Source organism: Pituophis catenifer, unplaced genomic scaffold, assembly GCF_029215685.1.
Source record: "Pituophis catenifer annectens isolate HBS135680 unplaced genomic scaffold, rPitCat1.0.hap2 SCAF_3, whole genome shotgun sequence".
Classification (NCBI taxonomy): domain Eukaryota; kingdom Metazoa; phylum Chordata; class Lepidosauria; order Squamata; family Colubridae; genus Pituophis; species Pituophis catenifer.
The window spans coordinates 103,480,527-103,493,978 of NW_027256883.1; the positions used below are offsets into that span (position 1 = coordinate 103,480,527).

Consider the following 13,452-nt stretch of genomic DNA (forward strand, 5'->3'; position numbering starts at 1 on the left):
ATTTATTTTTAGAATGGGTACCATAGTCACAGCACCCTTCTTGAGAGGTGATGAAAATACACTATCACATGCATTTACTACCTTCTTCATTCATTCAAGCAGACAGAAAGAAGAAAAACAATATTTCATAGCCCGTTTTTCCAAGTTTTTTTTTTTTTTTACTAATCTTCAGTTCACAAAAAAGCGTTTTTTATAAAAAGTAAATAAAATAACATCAAATTCCCATTTAATGAGAACAGGTTCTGTTAGAATGACAGCCAGACTATGGACCTGTGGACATTCCACCAGAAGACTACTTGGGAAACTGCTGCTGAATACTCCAGGAATAGAATAATGGTGAAATTTCATCAATAAGATTCTTGGTTTTATTGTGATTTTATTGTATCAGGCTCCTCAACCAATGAATAAGTTTTCCTACGATCCAAACAAGAATGGCCATCTTGTTTAAAGATGGCTGGATGGCCATCTATAGAGAAAGATGTAGCACTAGACAGGAAGCTAAACTAGATGATGTGCAAGATTCCTTTCCCCCTTTCCTTCTGTGATTCTATGATCACTCATTCACAGTGTCCCACTTACATAACTTTGTTGTTCTCTAGTGTTCCATGCTTGAAGTAACTCCTCAAGCTCAGCTACTGGGTCTACAACTTGCTGGTTCTTGTCCCTTAGGAATTCTTTTATGATCTGATCCTTTTGCTGAAGGTGGAGGTGCAGGGCTTCTAAGGTGTCCCTCTGTCCAGGCTCCAGATTGCAGAGCAGTGTTGCTGAAAGGATCTGAGGTAACAGAAAGATAAGCCTGGACGAGATCAGCCTTCTATCCCCTATAGCTTTGCTGCTGCCCTAACTGGAAAACATTAATAACAATGCTCCATCAGCAGCATACTAAAAAAAGATAGCAAAATGCCTAAACCATATCTGCACCACTGCAAAATCTACTTAACAAAATGGGATAATATCTTATGCATCCCAGCCACTGTGGTCTCAATCTTAAGATAACATAATTATTCCACAAGTCTTGAATGGTTGATTCCTGTTTCTTCAGCTTCTTTACTAACAAGCTGAATCACAAGTCTTACCTCTACTTCTTTGTTTCTGTCATGAAGCTTCTGGATAATCCTTTCTTGTTCAGATTGCCACTTCTGAGATTTTGCTTCTATATTCTTGATCAGCCACTGCAAATTCTGGTTGGCTGCTAATAGCTTCTCCAGTTCCAGGTCCTTGGCTTTTAGCAAGCTCTCTAGACACTATTAAGGTAAACATGAATAACAAATAGCTCAAGATAAATAAATCAAATCTGTTTCTGAATTTCCTGAGGTCTAAAACAGTATTAATTCCATCCCTTTTTTATAGTTTTAAAGCCAATCGTATTAGGATAAAAGATAAATTATTCATGAAGCAAACATGCTGTACCCACCCAAGTCTATTTCTTACAGCAGAAGAAGGGAATTTAATACCCTCAGCTATTTTGGACTGCGACTTCTGCTATCCCCAACCATTGGCTATATTGGCTGGCATTCATGGCAGTTCAGTCCAAAATAACTCAGAACACTAGATTGTCTTCCCAGCTTACAAAGTTTTATTCAATCTTAGATAATTTATATATAGTAAAAAAGGAATTTAATCTAGTATTGAGATCTTACAAAATGTCACAGTCAGGATAGGCATGCCAGGATTGATAAACTATCGACTTACCTATATAGAACTGATCTAAAAATTAAGTATTAGGTGTGAACTTCTTTGATTTACCCTCAAGACATGGTTGTCAAAAACAACTGCATTTTACTTTCAATCTAATTATTAGAAACTACGGCCTATAAAGTAACCAGAGCAACTACCCTTATGGTGGCAATTTACCTGGATAGTAGCTTTGTTGCCAGAAATAACTTGTTGTAGACCTTTCAGATCATGATCTTGTTCTTTTATGGACAAATAAAGCTGGTTCAATTCCTGTTCACTATCTTCAAGTGCAGAGAACTTCTCCCCTATGGCTTGCTACAAGAGAATCACACACACACACACACACACACACACACACACACACACACAGAAAGAATTGCATGAATAACGAAAGGCAAAAAGTTAAATACTCAGACTGGGGTCTTGCTGCAACTGTCATGGAATTCTTAAATAAGCTTTAGTTTTTCTTGGGTTTCCATAATAGCAGTGCCGCTCAAGGAAAATATGTATTCAGCTTAAGGGGACACTGATATGAGAAGGTTGCAAATATGCATTTTCTTGGGATCAAGCAGCTACCGGTACCATTCAAGCTGCAGCTTCTTTAAGGTGCAATTGGCAGGTGCAGTAAACATGTTCATGCCCCAACAGTATTTTTTCCATTTTGAATCTGACTTACATATCTCTAAATTAGAGAAACACAGGACTCACTTAATTTAAAAAAATAAGTTGACATCTTATTCCTATATCCCACATAGAAAGAAAAATAGTACACTGCCTCAAAGTCTATCCCAAACATAAACAAAAATTAATAATCAAGAGATTTTCCTAGAAGTTTCTGCAAGCACCTCCAGGGCAGTGTCTTTGTCTTTAATTAGTTGTTGCAATTTCTGTACCATTTTATCAGCAGTTGTAGACGTTTTGTCCAAATTCTGATGATACTCTAAAAGATCCTTAGATTCCTAGGAAAACGGAAGGCATATCAGAATCATCAATAATCTATAAGAAAATGTATACATTTTTTCTATTAGAAAGCACCAGGGGGTAGCTACTGATTTCCATAGTCTTTTCAGGACCTAATACATTTTCCTCAAGATGCAATACAAAATTTGTATTTTCACTGTAAAGTAAAAGTAAAACAAAATAAACAGTGATTATTTTTACTGTTAACAGTTTCAATTTGTAATTGACTGAATTGTTTTACTAGTTTTATATATTTCTGTGGATAATTAGGGAATTTCCATTTTAAAAAGATATAAACACATTTATTAATAAAACAAATAATTTTATGTTTCGCTATACTTGTCAAAATACAATGGAAAATTCAGTTCTTATCATTTCCCCCAGTTTTTAGAGTACTTCAAACTTCAATTTCAAGTTAATTATCCTAATAGAGTAATTAGATATTAGCATATTACTCCTGTCTTTAATTATAATTTGTAAATAAGGTAAAAAGCACTGCTCCTAATGCACATTACTAAAGAATGTCTTCAAAATGTGAACCACCCCCATTTTTTATTCTCTTGAAAGAAGTACCATTCTCTAAAGAAAGCTTTTAATTGATGACTATACCTTGATAACTACAATTTGTCTTTTAAAAGTCCTATCAACAGTGTTTACTAGATGCTTATCTATGCATATACCTGACCCCTTCAAAAATTCTTAAGAACTGTATAAGAAAGAGTACCAACTTTATAGAAGCCAAATAATTGTTTTAATAAAGTAAATAAAATATAATAAAATATAATAAAGTAAATAAAATATATTGTTTTAATAATGTTTCTCACCATTTTATTTGGCAATCTGTAGCTAAACTCTGAAGCTCAATTCTCTTTTTAGAACTACATTGCTGCTTATCATATTCCAGTACCTGATACAAACTACAGTACACATTATATATATGGCTGGAAAGATTTTCCCTTATAGTAAAACAAAACAAAACAAAAAAACTTTAGAAGTGATTTAGGGAGGCTATTCTTCAGTAGAATAGGATCCATAAAATATGCTCTTGGGCATTTATTGATTATAATTTTTAATTAATAAAACTTTTTGGCCTCTTTTCTCCTGCCACTCTAAGCTCCTAGGATGGCTTTAAAAGCCCATCTCTGTCTTCTCCTTACCTGTAGAAGCCATTCTTTGCAGGCTAGACTGTATGTCAAATCCTTAATTTTCTGCTCTTGTCTGTGCATCCTCAAAAATGTTTCCTTTTCTAAAGTACAACATTGCATGCTCTTGTTCTGTAGATTTGTTTTTAAATGCTGAAGAGTAGCAAAGAATTCCTGAAAGAAACAAGTCCCATTATCTTTAAAGCAAATTAGGAAAAGAAATCCCTTCACATGACAAATAATAGAAAAATTGAGTTATGTTAGGGAATGATACATTTAATTACAACCCAAGATAAGACAAAAATATTTAAATCAAATAAGGGAGAAACAGAAAATCATACAACTTGCCTGTTTCTTATTCTAGTTATAGGGAAACAATAATAAAGATAGAATATAAAATACTGATATACTAGATTTAGTAAAAGCTTGTTATTCTGTAATCATTAGGTTCCTGTAACATATATATTGTGCTTTTGTATTTGTATCACATATATTATTCCTTTCTATTTGTATCTCCTGTTACAAACATATTGTCATTAGGCCTCTGAAATGTATCTGGTATTTGTCAAACGTATGTCCCTGCCATTTGACCTGAACTCATATCAATCTCTTTCTGTGCCATCTAAAAGCATGGTACATATCTCTGTTGGAACTACAGCGATCAACAAAGGGATAATTTACACCTCAGCCCTAATTTATGTTTGATCTGGATAAGATCTTGTCTTCCAGAGCCAGGGGCTAAGTGGCCAATTAAGTAAACAAAGAAATGCTTAAAATAAGACTAATTGGAAGTTTAGATTCCTTTGCAGGGCAACAAAGAATACACAAACATAAATTAGGGGCCAGAGTTGGGGACTTAACTGGTGCTTTAAAGGTATAAAAAGAGGTCACATCTTCTCTGAAGGTATGAGCCCTCCCATATACATATCTCTTTGTATGTGTTTGGAATGGTTTTACCCAGCCTTTTGTCTTTGATCAAAGATTAAATGTTGATTCTTATTCAAACCTCCATTTAAGTTTTTCTTTTTGGTTCACTGAGGGCTTAAGTGTACAGCCGGACCTTACATAGTCATAAGAGAAATTAATTCCCAAGAAAGTAATTCAAACTTGTACACATCATGCATACAAGTAGCCTTTTTTCAGGATAAATTAAAACCATCCTTGAGTCAGAAATGCCCCAAACCCATTGGATATTAGTTTCAACCAATAATTTAAACTTGGTTAAGTTATAGCTGAATAAATGACCTGAGCAGAAAGCATTGAAACAGTTTGATGTGATAATAATGTTTTCATAAATGTAGACTGCCTTGCCATCTCTTGAAGATAAAATTTCTCACATTGGTTTAAGATAGTGTTCTGAAAGCCATACCCTTTATCTTCTCCTAAAAAATTGTTGATTCTTTACTACTTAATACCTACTACATGCCCTAATAATGCCTTTTTAAAAAAACCATGCTCTTATGATGTGTCTAACTAACAACTTTGGTTCCTAATTAAATTCCTAACTAGGTTCCTGACATGCCTAGCTGACAACTTTGACATACAAAAGATAGAGGAAGGTGCTAGAGGGACAGCTATACTGGACTTAATTTTTAATAATAGGGATAAGATGATTGAGGGAGTAGTAGTTTTAGGAACTTTAGGAGAGAATGACTATTTCACCATCATGCAACCACATGTAACTAAATCAAGTCAGATTAACGTTTTAGACCAGGGGTCTCCACCCCCTGGGCCCAACTGGGCCACAGAAGTGATGGGCAAGCACGTGTGTGCATTCCCACTTGCATGAGTGCAGAGAACAGCAACCAAGATGATTAAGGGACTGGAGGCTAAACATACGATGAACGGTTTCAGGAACTGAGCATGGCTAGTCTAGTGTAGAGAAGGACCAGAGGAAACATGATAGCAATGTTCCAGTATTTGAGGGGCTGCCACAGAGTTTGGTTTCAAGCTATTTTCCAAAGCATCCAAAAGCCAGACAAGGAAAAATGGATGGAAACTGATCAAGGAGAGATTCAACCTAGAAGTAAGGAGAATTTTCTGACAGTGAAAACAATTAACCAATGGAACAGCTTGCCTTCAGAAGTTGTGGGAGCTTCATCACTGGTAGCTTTCAAGAAGAGACTGGACTGCCATTTGTCAGAAATGGTGTAGAGTCTCCTTTTTTTAAAAAAAAAATGATTTATATGCCACCCTTCTCAGGGCGGCTTACGCGTTAAGCAATAGCCTTCATACTTTTGTATATTTTATACAAAGTCAGCTTATTGCCCCCACAATCTGGGTCCTCATTTTACCTATCTTAGAAAGGATGGAAGGTTGAGTCAACCTTGAGCCTGGTGAGATTTGAACTTGCAGTAATTGCAGGCAGCTGATGTTAATAACAGTGCTTTAGTCTGCTGCGCTACCAGGGCTTCTTCTTGGGCAGAGGGTTGCATTAGAAGACCTATAAGGTCCCTTCCAGCTCTGTTAATCTGTTAAAACACCTGGGCCAGATGGTTTACATCCAGTTGCTGAAATAGCTGGCAGATGTAATTTTGGACTCATTGAACATAATCTTTTGAAGCTTATGTAACACAGGGGAAATAACAGAGGACTGGAAAAGAGCTGATATGCTTCCAATCTAAAAAAAAAAAAAGGAGAAAAATGGATCCAGAAATCCTGGAAAAGTTAATCAAGTGGAGGATTTGTGAGCACCCTAGAAACAAACAAGGTGATTACTAGAAACCAGTGTAGATGTCAACTCTGAAGCTAGCCTGACTGAGGCCAACTTGGAGGCGTCAGTGTTGTCACAATGGTGCTGAGGGATAGGGAGGGGGGAATAGAGATAGCTGGGTTTTGTAGCCAAAACAAAATAGTTTCCCCTGAGAACCAAGAACATTCCCATAGGTGGCTGAAGAGAAGAGGAATGAGGTTTCCAAGCAACCAGACAGCACTTTGATTGGACTATGTGACTGATAGTTTGGGAAAGGGGAAAAAACTTTTACTTTTAATTAGGTGAAAACCATGGGAACCTTTAGTTTTCACCAGCCTCTGCCAATATGATATATCCAATAAACTTGTTCTTTGAGGAAACTGCTTGCCTCGGAGTTCTGCTAGTTATGGGTATATTATTTGGAACCCTGACAGTAGATTTGTTAAAAACAGATCATGCCCAACAAATGTTATTTCCTTTTTTGATAAAATAACTAAATTAGTGGATTAGCAAAATGCTATGCACATAGTATACTTGAACTTCAGCAAGGTATTTGACAAAGTAGACCACAATCTACTTCTTTATAAGATATAGGATGGACAGAACCACCACCAGGTGGATTAGCAATTGGCTGACCAATCATACTCAGCAAATGGAAGTCCTCAATGGAACTACAACTACCTGAGGGAAGCATGCAATAGGATACCCCAACATAAGTGGAACTCATTGCCTATGATCAAGCTGGATGGAATTGCTAACAGTTTGGAAGATAGACTCAAGATCCAGAAGAACCATGAAAGACTTGAACACTGGGCCCTAAGTAACAAGATACAGTTCTGTGGAGAGAAAAGCAAGATTCTTAAGCAGAAAAAACCAAATACAGAAGTATAGAGTAGGCAGTACCTAGATCAACAGTAGTAACTGTGAGAGGGATCTAGGTATCCTAGTGGGCCACCACTTAAGTATGAGCCAGCAGTGTGCTGCAGCTGCCAAAAGAGCCAATGCAGTCCTAGGCTGCATCAACAGAGGGATAGTATTATGATAATGAGAAGTGACAGTACTGCTTTACAGTGAACTGGCGAGACCATATTTAGAATACTGCATCCAGTTCAGAAACATCTTCAGACAGTGCTGGCTCATGGCTTCAAAATGGAGGTGAGCGTTGCCCTCTATAGTTGGCAACAACCAGTGGAGTAAAATCTACAGAGATTCCTTTCCTTTCTTTTCTCTAACTGGGAGGATTATGCACTGACAATATGGTTTATGTTTCTCTCCTCTGATTATGATCTAGATGATTCAGAAAAGGTATCTTCCACCTTTATTGCTAAAGTTAATTGTTCAAAAATCATACCTTATTATGTCTCCAAGCTGCTTCTTTCTGTAGCTGTTCTTCTTGCAAAGCTGTCTCTAGAAAGTGACTGGTCCTTTTAGCCTCAGCCAACTGTCGATCCTTTTGCTGCTGGGCATATTTCAATTGTTGCATTTCCAACTGAGTGAAGAAAAGAGCATTCTGTACATCAAGAAATGCTATCTTTTGTTTCTGTTGTAATGAAGAACAGCCCTCTAAGTTCTAAAATGATTCAAAAGTAGAAAACAGAACAGAGGCAGTTTAAGCAATCACTGGTCATTAAATTGCTGACATCATCATAGGTTTTATGCATTCTGAGTTATAATAAACGACATCAGAGATCATAGTATTCATTGATTTATGATGATAATTGGGACTGGAATTTCTGTTGCTAAGTGATACAATCATTAAGTTGCTAAGCAATGTGATCATTAAGTGAGTCATGCATGATTTTGATTTTTGCTGCTGTAGTCCAAGTAGTAGAATGCAAATTACTCACACTGACTTACTTATCGGAAGTCCCCAAATGAATTTGGGATGCTGCAACCATCATAAATTTATGCTGGTTGCCAAGCACACACATTTTGCTCACATAATCAGAGGGATACTTCAATAATCATGTGTGAGGACCAGCCATAAGTAACTTTTTTCAGTGCTGTCATAAGTTTGAATGATTATTAAATGAATGGCTGTACGTCGAGAAACCTTTACTGTGATAATATTGGGTCTATTTCTTTGAATAATTAATATTCTCTGATTTCTACTTTCTAATCATGATTCTCAACTCACTACATTTTTAAATATCTATGAAATCATTGTTGCTTTCCCATTTTAGGATTCTATTTCTTTCTGTTTGTTATCCATCCTCTGAACGCAATTGTGTAAACATTGGAACCTACAGATGTCATTGTTGAGATGTCATCTCTCTATCACTGAAAACTAGAGATTTAGAGTTAGTATTTCCTGGCTCATGACTCCTTCCATTATCATATGCAGCTATGTTCCTGTGTTCTTTGCCTTTTCTCCTGTCCCCTTCTTCTTTTCTCCTGTCCCCATTCTGCTAAGATTTTCAAGGCTGTAGCCAAACACATTTCTCCCTACCCTTGTATAATGCAACCCATATATGCCTCAAAGCCTTATACTGATGAATTAGGTCATAAACTTGGATGCCTGTTTGTTTGTTTGTGTTTGTTTATACTTTTTAGCTTCCCAACTCACACATAGGTGACTCCGGATGACTTACAACATCTTACAATTGTTTCATTTTCAAACACAATTTAACATTATGAAGTCCTGAATTATTCTTAAACTAGAAATATATTTCTTTCTGCTGCAGATTTTCAACTGTAGACAGCAGATCACTATTGTATTGTTCTATCTGTTCATCTTAATTATTAGCTATAAGCAGGTAAAGAGTTACTCCAAAGTACTCAATTATTTAAACTACTTCCTTGGGAAAAGTAAGATCTTTGCATCTTATAATATATTACTGTATCATCTGTGTTAATACTAGAAATGTTTTAGCTGGCATATTTTGAATTTAATGGGAAACAGTTTTAGTATACATTATATCTTTAGCATTCATTATTAGGGTTAATCATCTTGTAAAACTCAAAAAAATTAATATAAACTCCAATTTTTGGAGAGATATAAACAAAAACATTAATTTGTAAAAAAATTCAAGTAAAAGCCATACCTGTAATTGTCTAAGCTGTTTCCTATGTAGCATGTCTTGCAGTTTGATTATTTTCTCATTCTGGTTATGAATTACATGATTTAGTTCTTCACACTACAGGAAACAGGACCGAGCAATTTGAAATCAGAAAGTATACCAGAAACAGGAGAAAAACCCAAACAGCTCAAGGTAAAGAAGGGACTTTTATCATCTATAATGGACATGTGATAAAGCAAAATAAAATTTGGAGTATGATTCATATTTTAATACAGAAAATTTTGAAAATGGAGATAAAAATAAAATTAGAACTTTTTCTTTTTTTAAAAATTTTTTCCTAATGAAAAAAGAATTGTAGAAAAAAATTGGAACTTTGTTATTATATATGTTGACAGCAGCAAGACTATTGTATGCACAAAAATGGAAGGACACTTTGATTCCTACTATGGACTGGTTGCAGAAGTTGATGGTGTTGGCTGAAATGGCAAAATTGACTACTTTGATTAAAGAAAAGAACATAAGTACTTTTGTTTCCATATGGAGACTGCTTCTGAACTTCGTGTTTGATGTGGAAAAGAATGAAACTTTGATTTTGGGTTTTACCAAGTAGATTGATAGATCTTTACAGAAATAGCTTGTTCATATTATTATGAAAAAGCAAAAAGTTGTGATTTGATGTTAATGCCTTATTTTACTGTAACAGGGAGAGTCAGAAGTTAATACTTCTTTTTCTTTTCTTTTTCTTATCTTAACTCACTTATCTTCCCCCCCCCACTGCTTTTCTATTTGCTTTTGTATTTTACAATATTCTATAACTCAATAAAAATGTTAAATCAGAAGGCAGGAGCCTTGTACCACCGCAATCAAATAACTGTCTAGTCTATTTTTTGAAAACCTCCAGTGATGGAGCACCCACAACCCCAGAAGGTAAGATATTCCATTAATTAATTGTTTTCACTGTCAGAAAATTTCTCTTTACTTCTTGGTTGGGTCTCTCTTTGACAAGCTTCCACCCATTACTTCTTGTCCTGCCCTCTGGCCAGTACTCTTTGTCTTGATACTATTCTTCTGTTAATGCAGCCTATGACTGCATCAGCTTTTTTGGCAGCTTCCACACACTGCTGGCTCATACTTAAGTGGTGGTCCACTAGATGCCTCCCACAAATGCTACTGTTGAGCCAGGTACTACTGTTCTATATTTATGCATTTGGTTTTTCTTAGCTATATGTAGGACCTTACTTTTCTCATCACTATCAAATTTCAATCCACATGTCCTTTTGAAGATAAAAAACAGTTATTTATAAGAGGACATCTTAAAACCACCTGATTAATTTATGGAATACCTACTGAGTGTCAACAATCATTGCATTTTTAAAGATTGGAAATCTAGTGAAAGAAAAATGGTGTTGAAATATTTTTCTATTTATTGTCAATATAACTTATTAACATCATGTCAGCCCCAGCATGCCTAATGGCCCAGGGCTTCCATTTAGGCAGGGGATGCAGCAACGGGAACCGCAACCATCCACACCTCCAACACTCACCTCCCGAATCAGCTGAGAGGTGGAAGTGGCAGCATCAGTGGTACACATGGCCGGGACAGAACCACCTGCACATTGAGCTGCAGCTGGCTGCATTGGCGGCTATGCGAACAGCCGAGAGGCAGTTGCCTGTGATGACGTAATCACAGCCGAGCTGCGGAGCAGCACTTTGCCATGGCAAGCCCAGCTGGGAGGCGGATGCCTGTGCTCCAAACACCACAGGGGTCACTTGGGGTTGGGTTTGCACGTATGGGCGGCGCGGTGCATATTGCTTAAAGGTTTTGGGGAGCACTGAGCACGTAGCTCTGACTAGGATTTCACTTCACTGCTTGTAAACTTGTGTTGGTCACTTCGTGCCGGTTCAGGTGTAAAGAAAAAGGTTGCAAACCAGGATTCTGTTTGGCATCCTTCTTTTCCTTCCAGAACCTGACAATTTAGTCACAGCTCATTCCACCACATCATGGCTGAAGGTACAGTGCCGGGTTTGGAGGCTGCGGACTTAGAGGAATCGGTAGCGACAACTGACGTTACTATATTGGAGACCTTACCGGGTCCGGTTGGGGAGACATCCCTGGATGTCAGGCCAAAGGAACGTCTGGGTCTACAGAAGCTGCTAGCCATCCAAGAGCGACCAGAGGCTGGACAGAGTGGAGCAGAGGCGTGGTGGCTGGGCCCATTGGGAACTGGGGACCAGTGGTGAAATCCTTCGAGGTTTGCCACCGGTTCGCTGTGTGCGCATGCATGGTGAGTGCCAAATGCGTGCTGCACATGCATGCATGCACACTGCTTGCCAAATGCACACTGCATGCACATGTGCACTGTGCACTAAATGCATGCTGTGTGTGCATGTGCAGTGTGCACCAAACGCATGCTTCACGCAGAAAAAGAAGGCTTAAGAAGGTAAGTAGAACAGCGAGGGGGGAAACAGCTGTGCTGCACGATTTAGATGAGCTAAATTATTAGATGATTAGCTAGTGCGGCACAGCTGATCGTCGGAAATACTGGTTCGGACGAACCTGTAGCATTTTTTACTACCAGTTCACCTGAACCAGTGCGAACCGGTAGCATTTCACCTCTGCTGGGGACTATAGGGCCCTTCCACCTCCGGATCCCCTGCTTACCCCTTCTGGGGCCCATTTCATTCAGTGGCGGGAGCAGCAGATATCAGACAATGACTGGAGCTATTCCACCGCAGTGGGCAGCCAGACTATAGAGTTGCTGCAGGAAATGTTTGGGGCCTGAGGCCACTGGTTTTAGGGACCTGGGGCATGGCAGTGGCTGGTGGAGCACTGCTGTGGTGGGCCACCCTTCCCATGAACCCCAGCATCCGGGGGTTGCCAGCCGTTTTCGGGTGGCCAGCACAACCAGGCTGTACGAGACACGGGATAGACCAAAATGGCAGTCCAACGACTAACACCTGACGTGTCTAGGGCCACTTGGCACCTCTATGGGCAGCGCGAGGAGGGGGAGAGCCCTCCAGGCTATGAGGGCCACCCCCCATTGCCCAAACAGGGCCTTCAGCTAGTCATGGTCCTGTACTACTGGGATGTTGTGACCCGCCGACCATGCAGGCTACTTTTGACAGTAGTCCAGAGAAGGTGGTCCTTTTTCTGGGGCAGGTCTTAAACCATACACACCGATATGGCCCCCTGTACACGTCACAGTGGGACATGATGATGGCGGTGGTGTCAACAATGGACGGGGAAGCCACTGATTGGGTGGTGGACCAGGGGTGAAATGCTACCGGTTCGGACCAGTTCAGCCGAACCGGTAGCAATAGTGGTGTGTGGTTCGGAGAACTGGTAGCGGCGGCAGCAAGAGGCTCAGCCCACCCACCCGGACATTGTTACTTCCTGGTTTTAACCAGGAAGTAACCTGTTTTCGGCATTTTGCGCATGGGGCTGCTCAACTGGGAAGGGGGGAGGGGGTGTCTGACGGGCGCAGCAGGGTGAGGGGCCTTTAAAGATGAGAAGAACCGTGGCGGAGCTCCGCATTGGGCACCCCCCCCCCCCTTCCTGGCTGAGCAGCCCCTGCGAGAGAAAAGAAGCACGCGCTTGCTCCTGGTGTTTTTCCATTTGGAGGAAGCTTACATACCTGTGAAGGCAAGTCTGGCTTCCTGCGCTGCTCGCTAAAAACCTCACCAGTACCACTTGTGTATGTGTGTGTATTTTTATATTTTTATTTCTGTAGTTTTTAAAATCTTTTAATAAAATTATTCATACAAAATAGAGAAAGAGAAAGGATGAGAAAGCTGGGTCTCTACAGAATTATTCATTTGCCTCATTGAGGTCCCAGACAATAGCCAATTGTTAAAAGATGAATGAATTTTAAAAAGGATCCAAACTGTCATGCCCCTGTCGGAGTCTGAATCCGAAGGGGAAAAGACAGAACTGACAGAGAGTGAGAGAGTGGATCTGTTG

General features: G+C 38.9%; 1 protein-coding gene across 3 annotated transcripts in view; it reads right to left on the reverse strand.

Annotated features, from left to right (window-relative positions):
• The window catches only part of PDE4DIP (phosphodiesterase 4D interacting protein), a 142,335-nt gene that overhangs the window by 107,904 nt on the left and 20,979 nt on the right, over positions 1 to 13,452 (reverse strand). For all 3 annotated transcript variants that reach the window (XM_070940879.1, XM_070940878.1, XM_070940880.1), the window contains exons 4-10: positions 9,516 to 9,608; positions 7,823 to 8,041; positions 3,795 to 3,953; positions 2,523 to 2,636; positions 1,855 to 1,992; positions 1,077 to 1,244; positions 580 to 774 (exon numbers count right to left, since the gene is read on the reverse strand). In XM_070940879.1, coding sequence (XP_070796980.1) covers positions 580 to 774; positions 1,077 to 1,244; positions 1,855 to 1,992; positions 2,523 to 2,636; positions 3,795 to 3,953; positions 7,823 to 8,041; positions 9,516 to 9,608 — 1,086 coding nt within the window. The remainder of the gene's footprint in view (positions 1 to 579; positions 775 to 1,076; positions 1,245 to 1,854; positions 1,993 to 2,522; positions 2,637 to 3,794; positions 3,954 to 7,822; positions 8,042 to 9,515; positions 9,609 to 13,452) is intronic.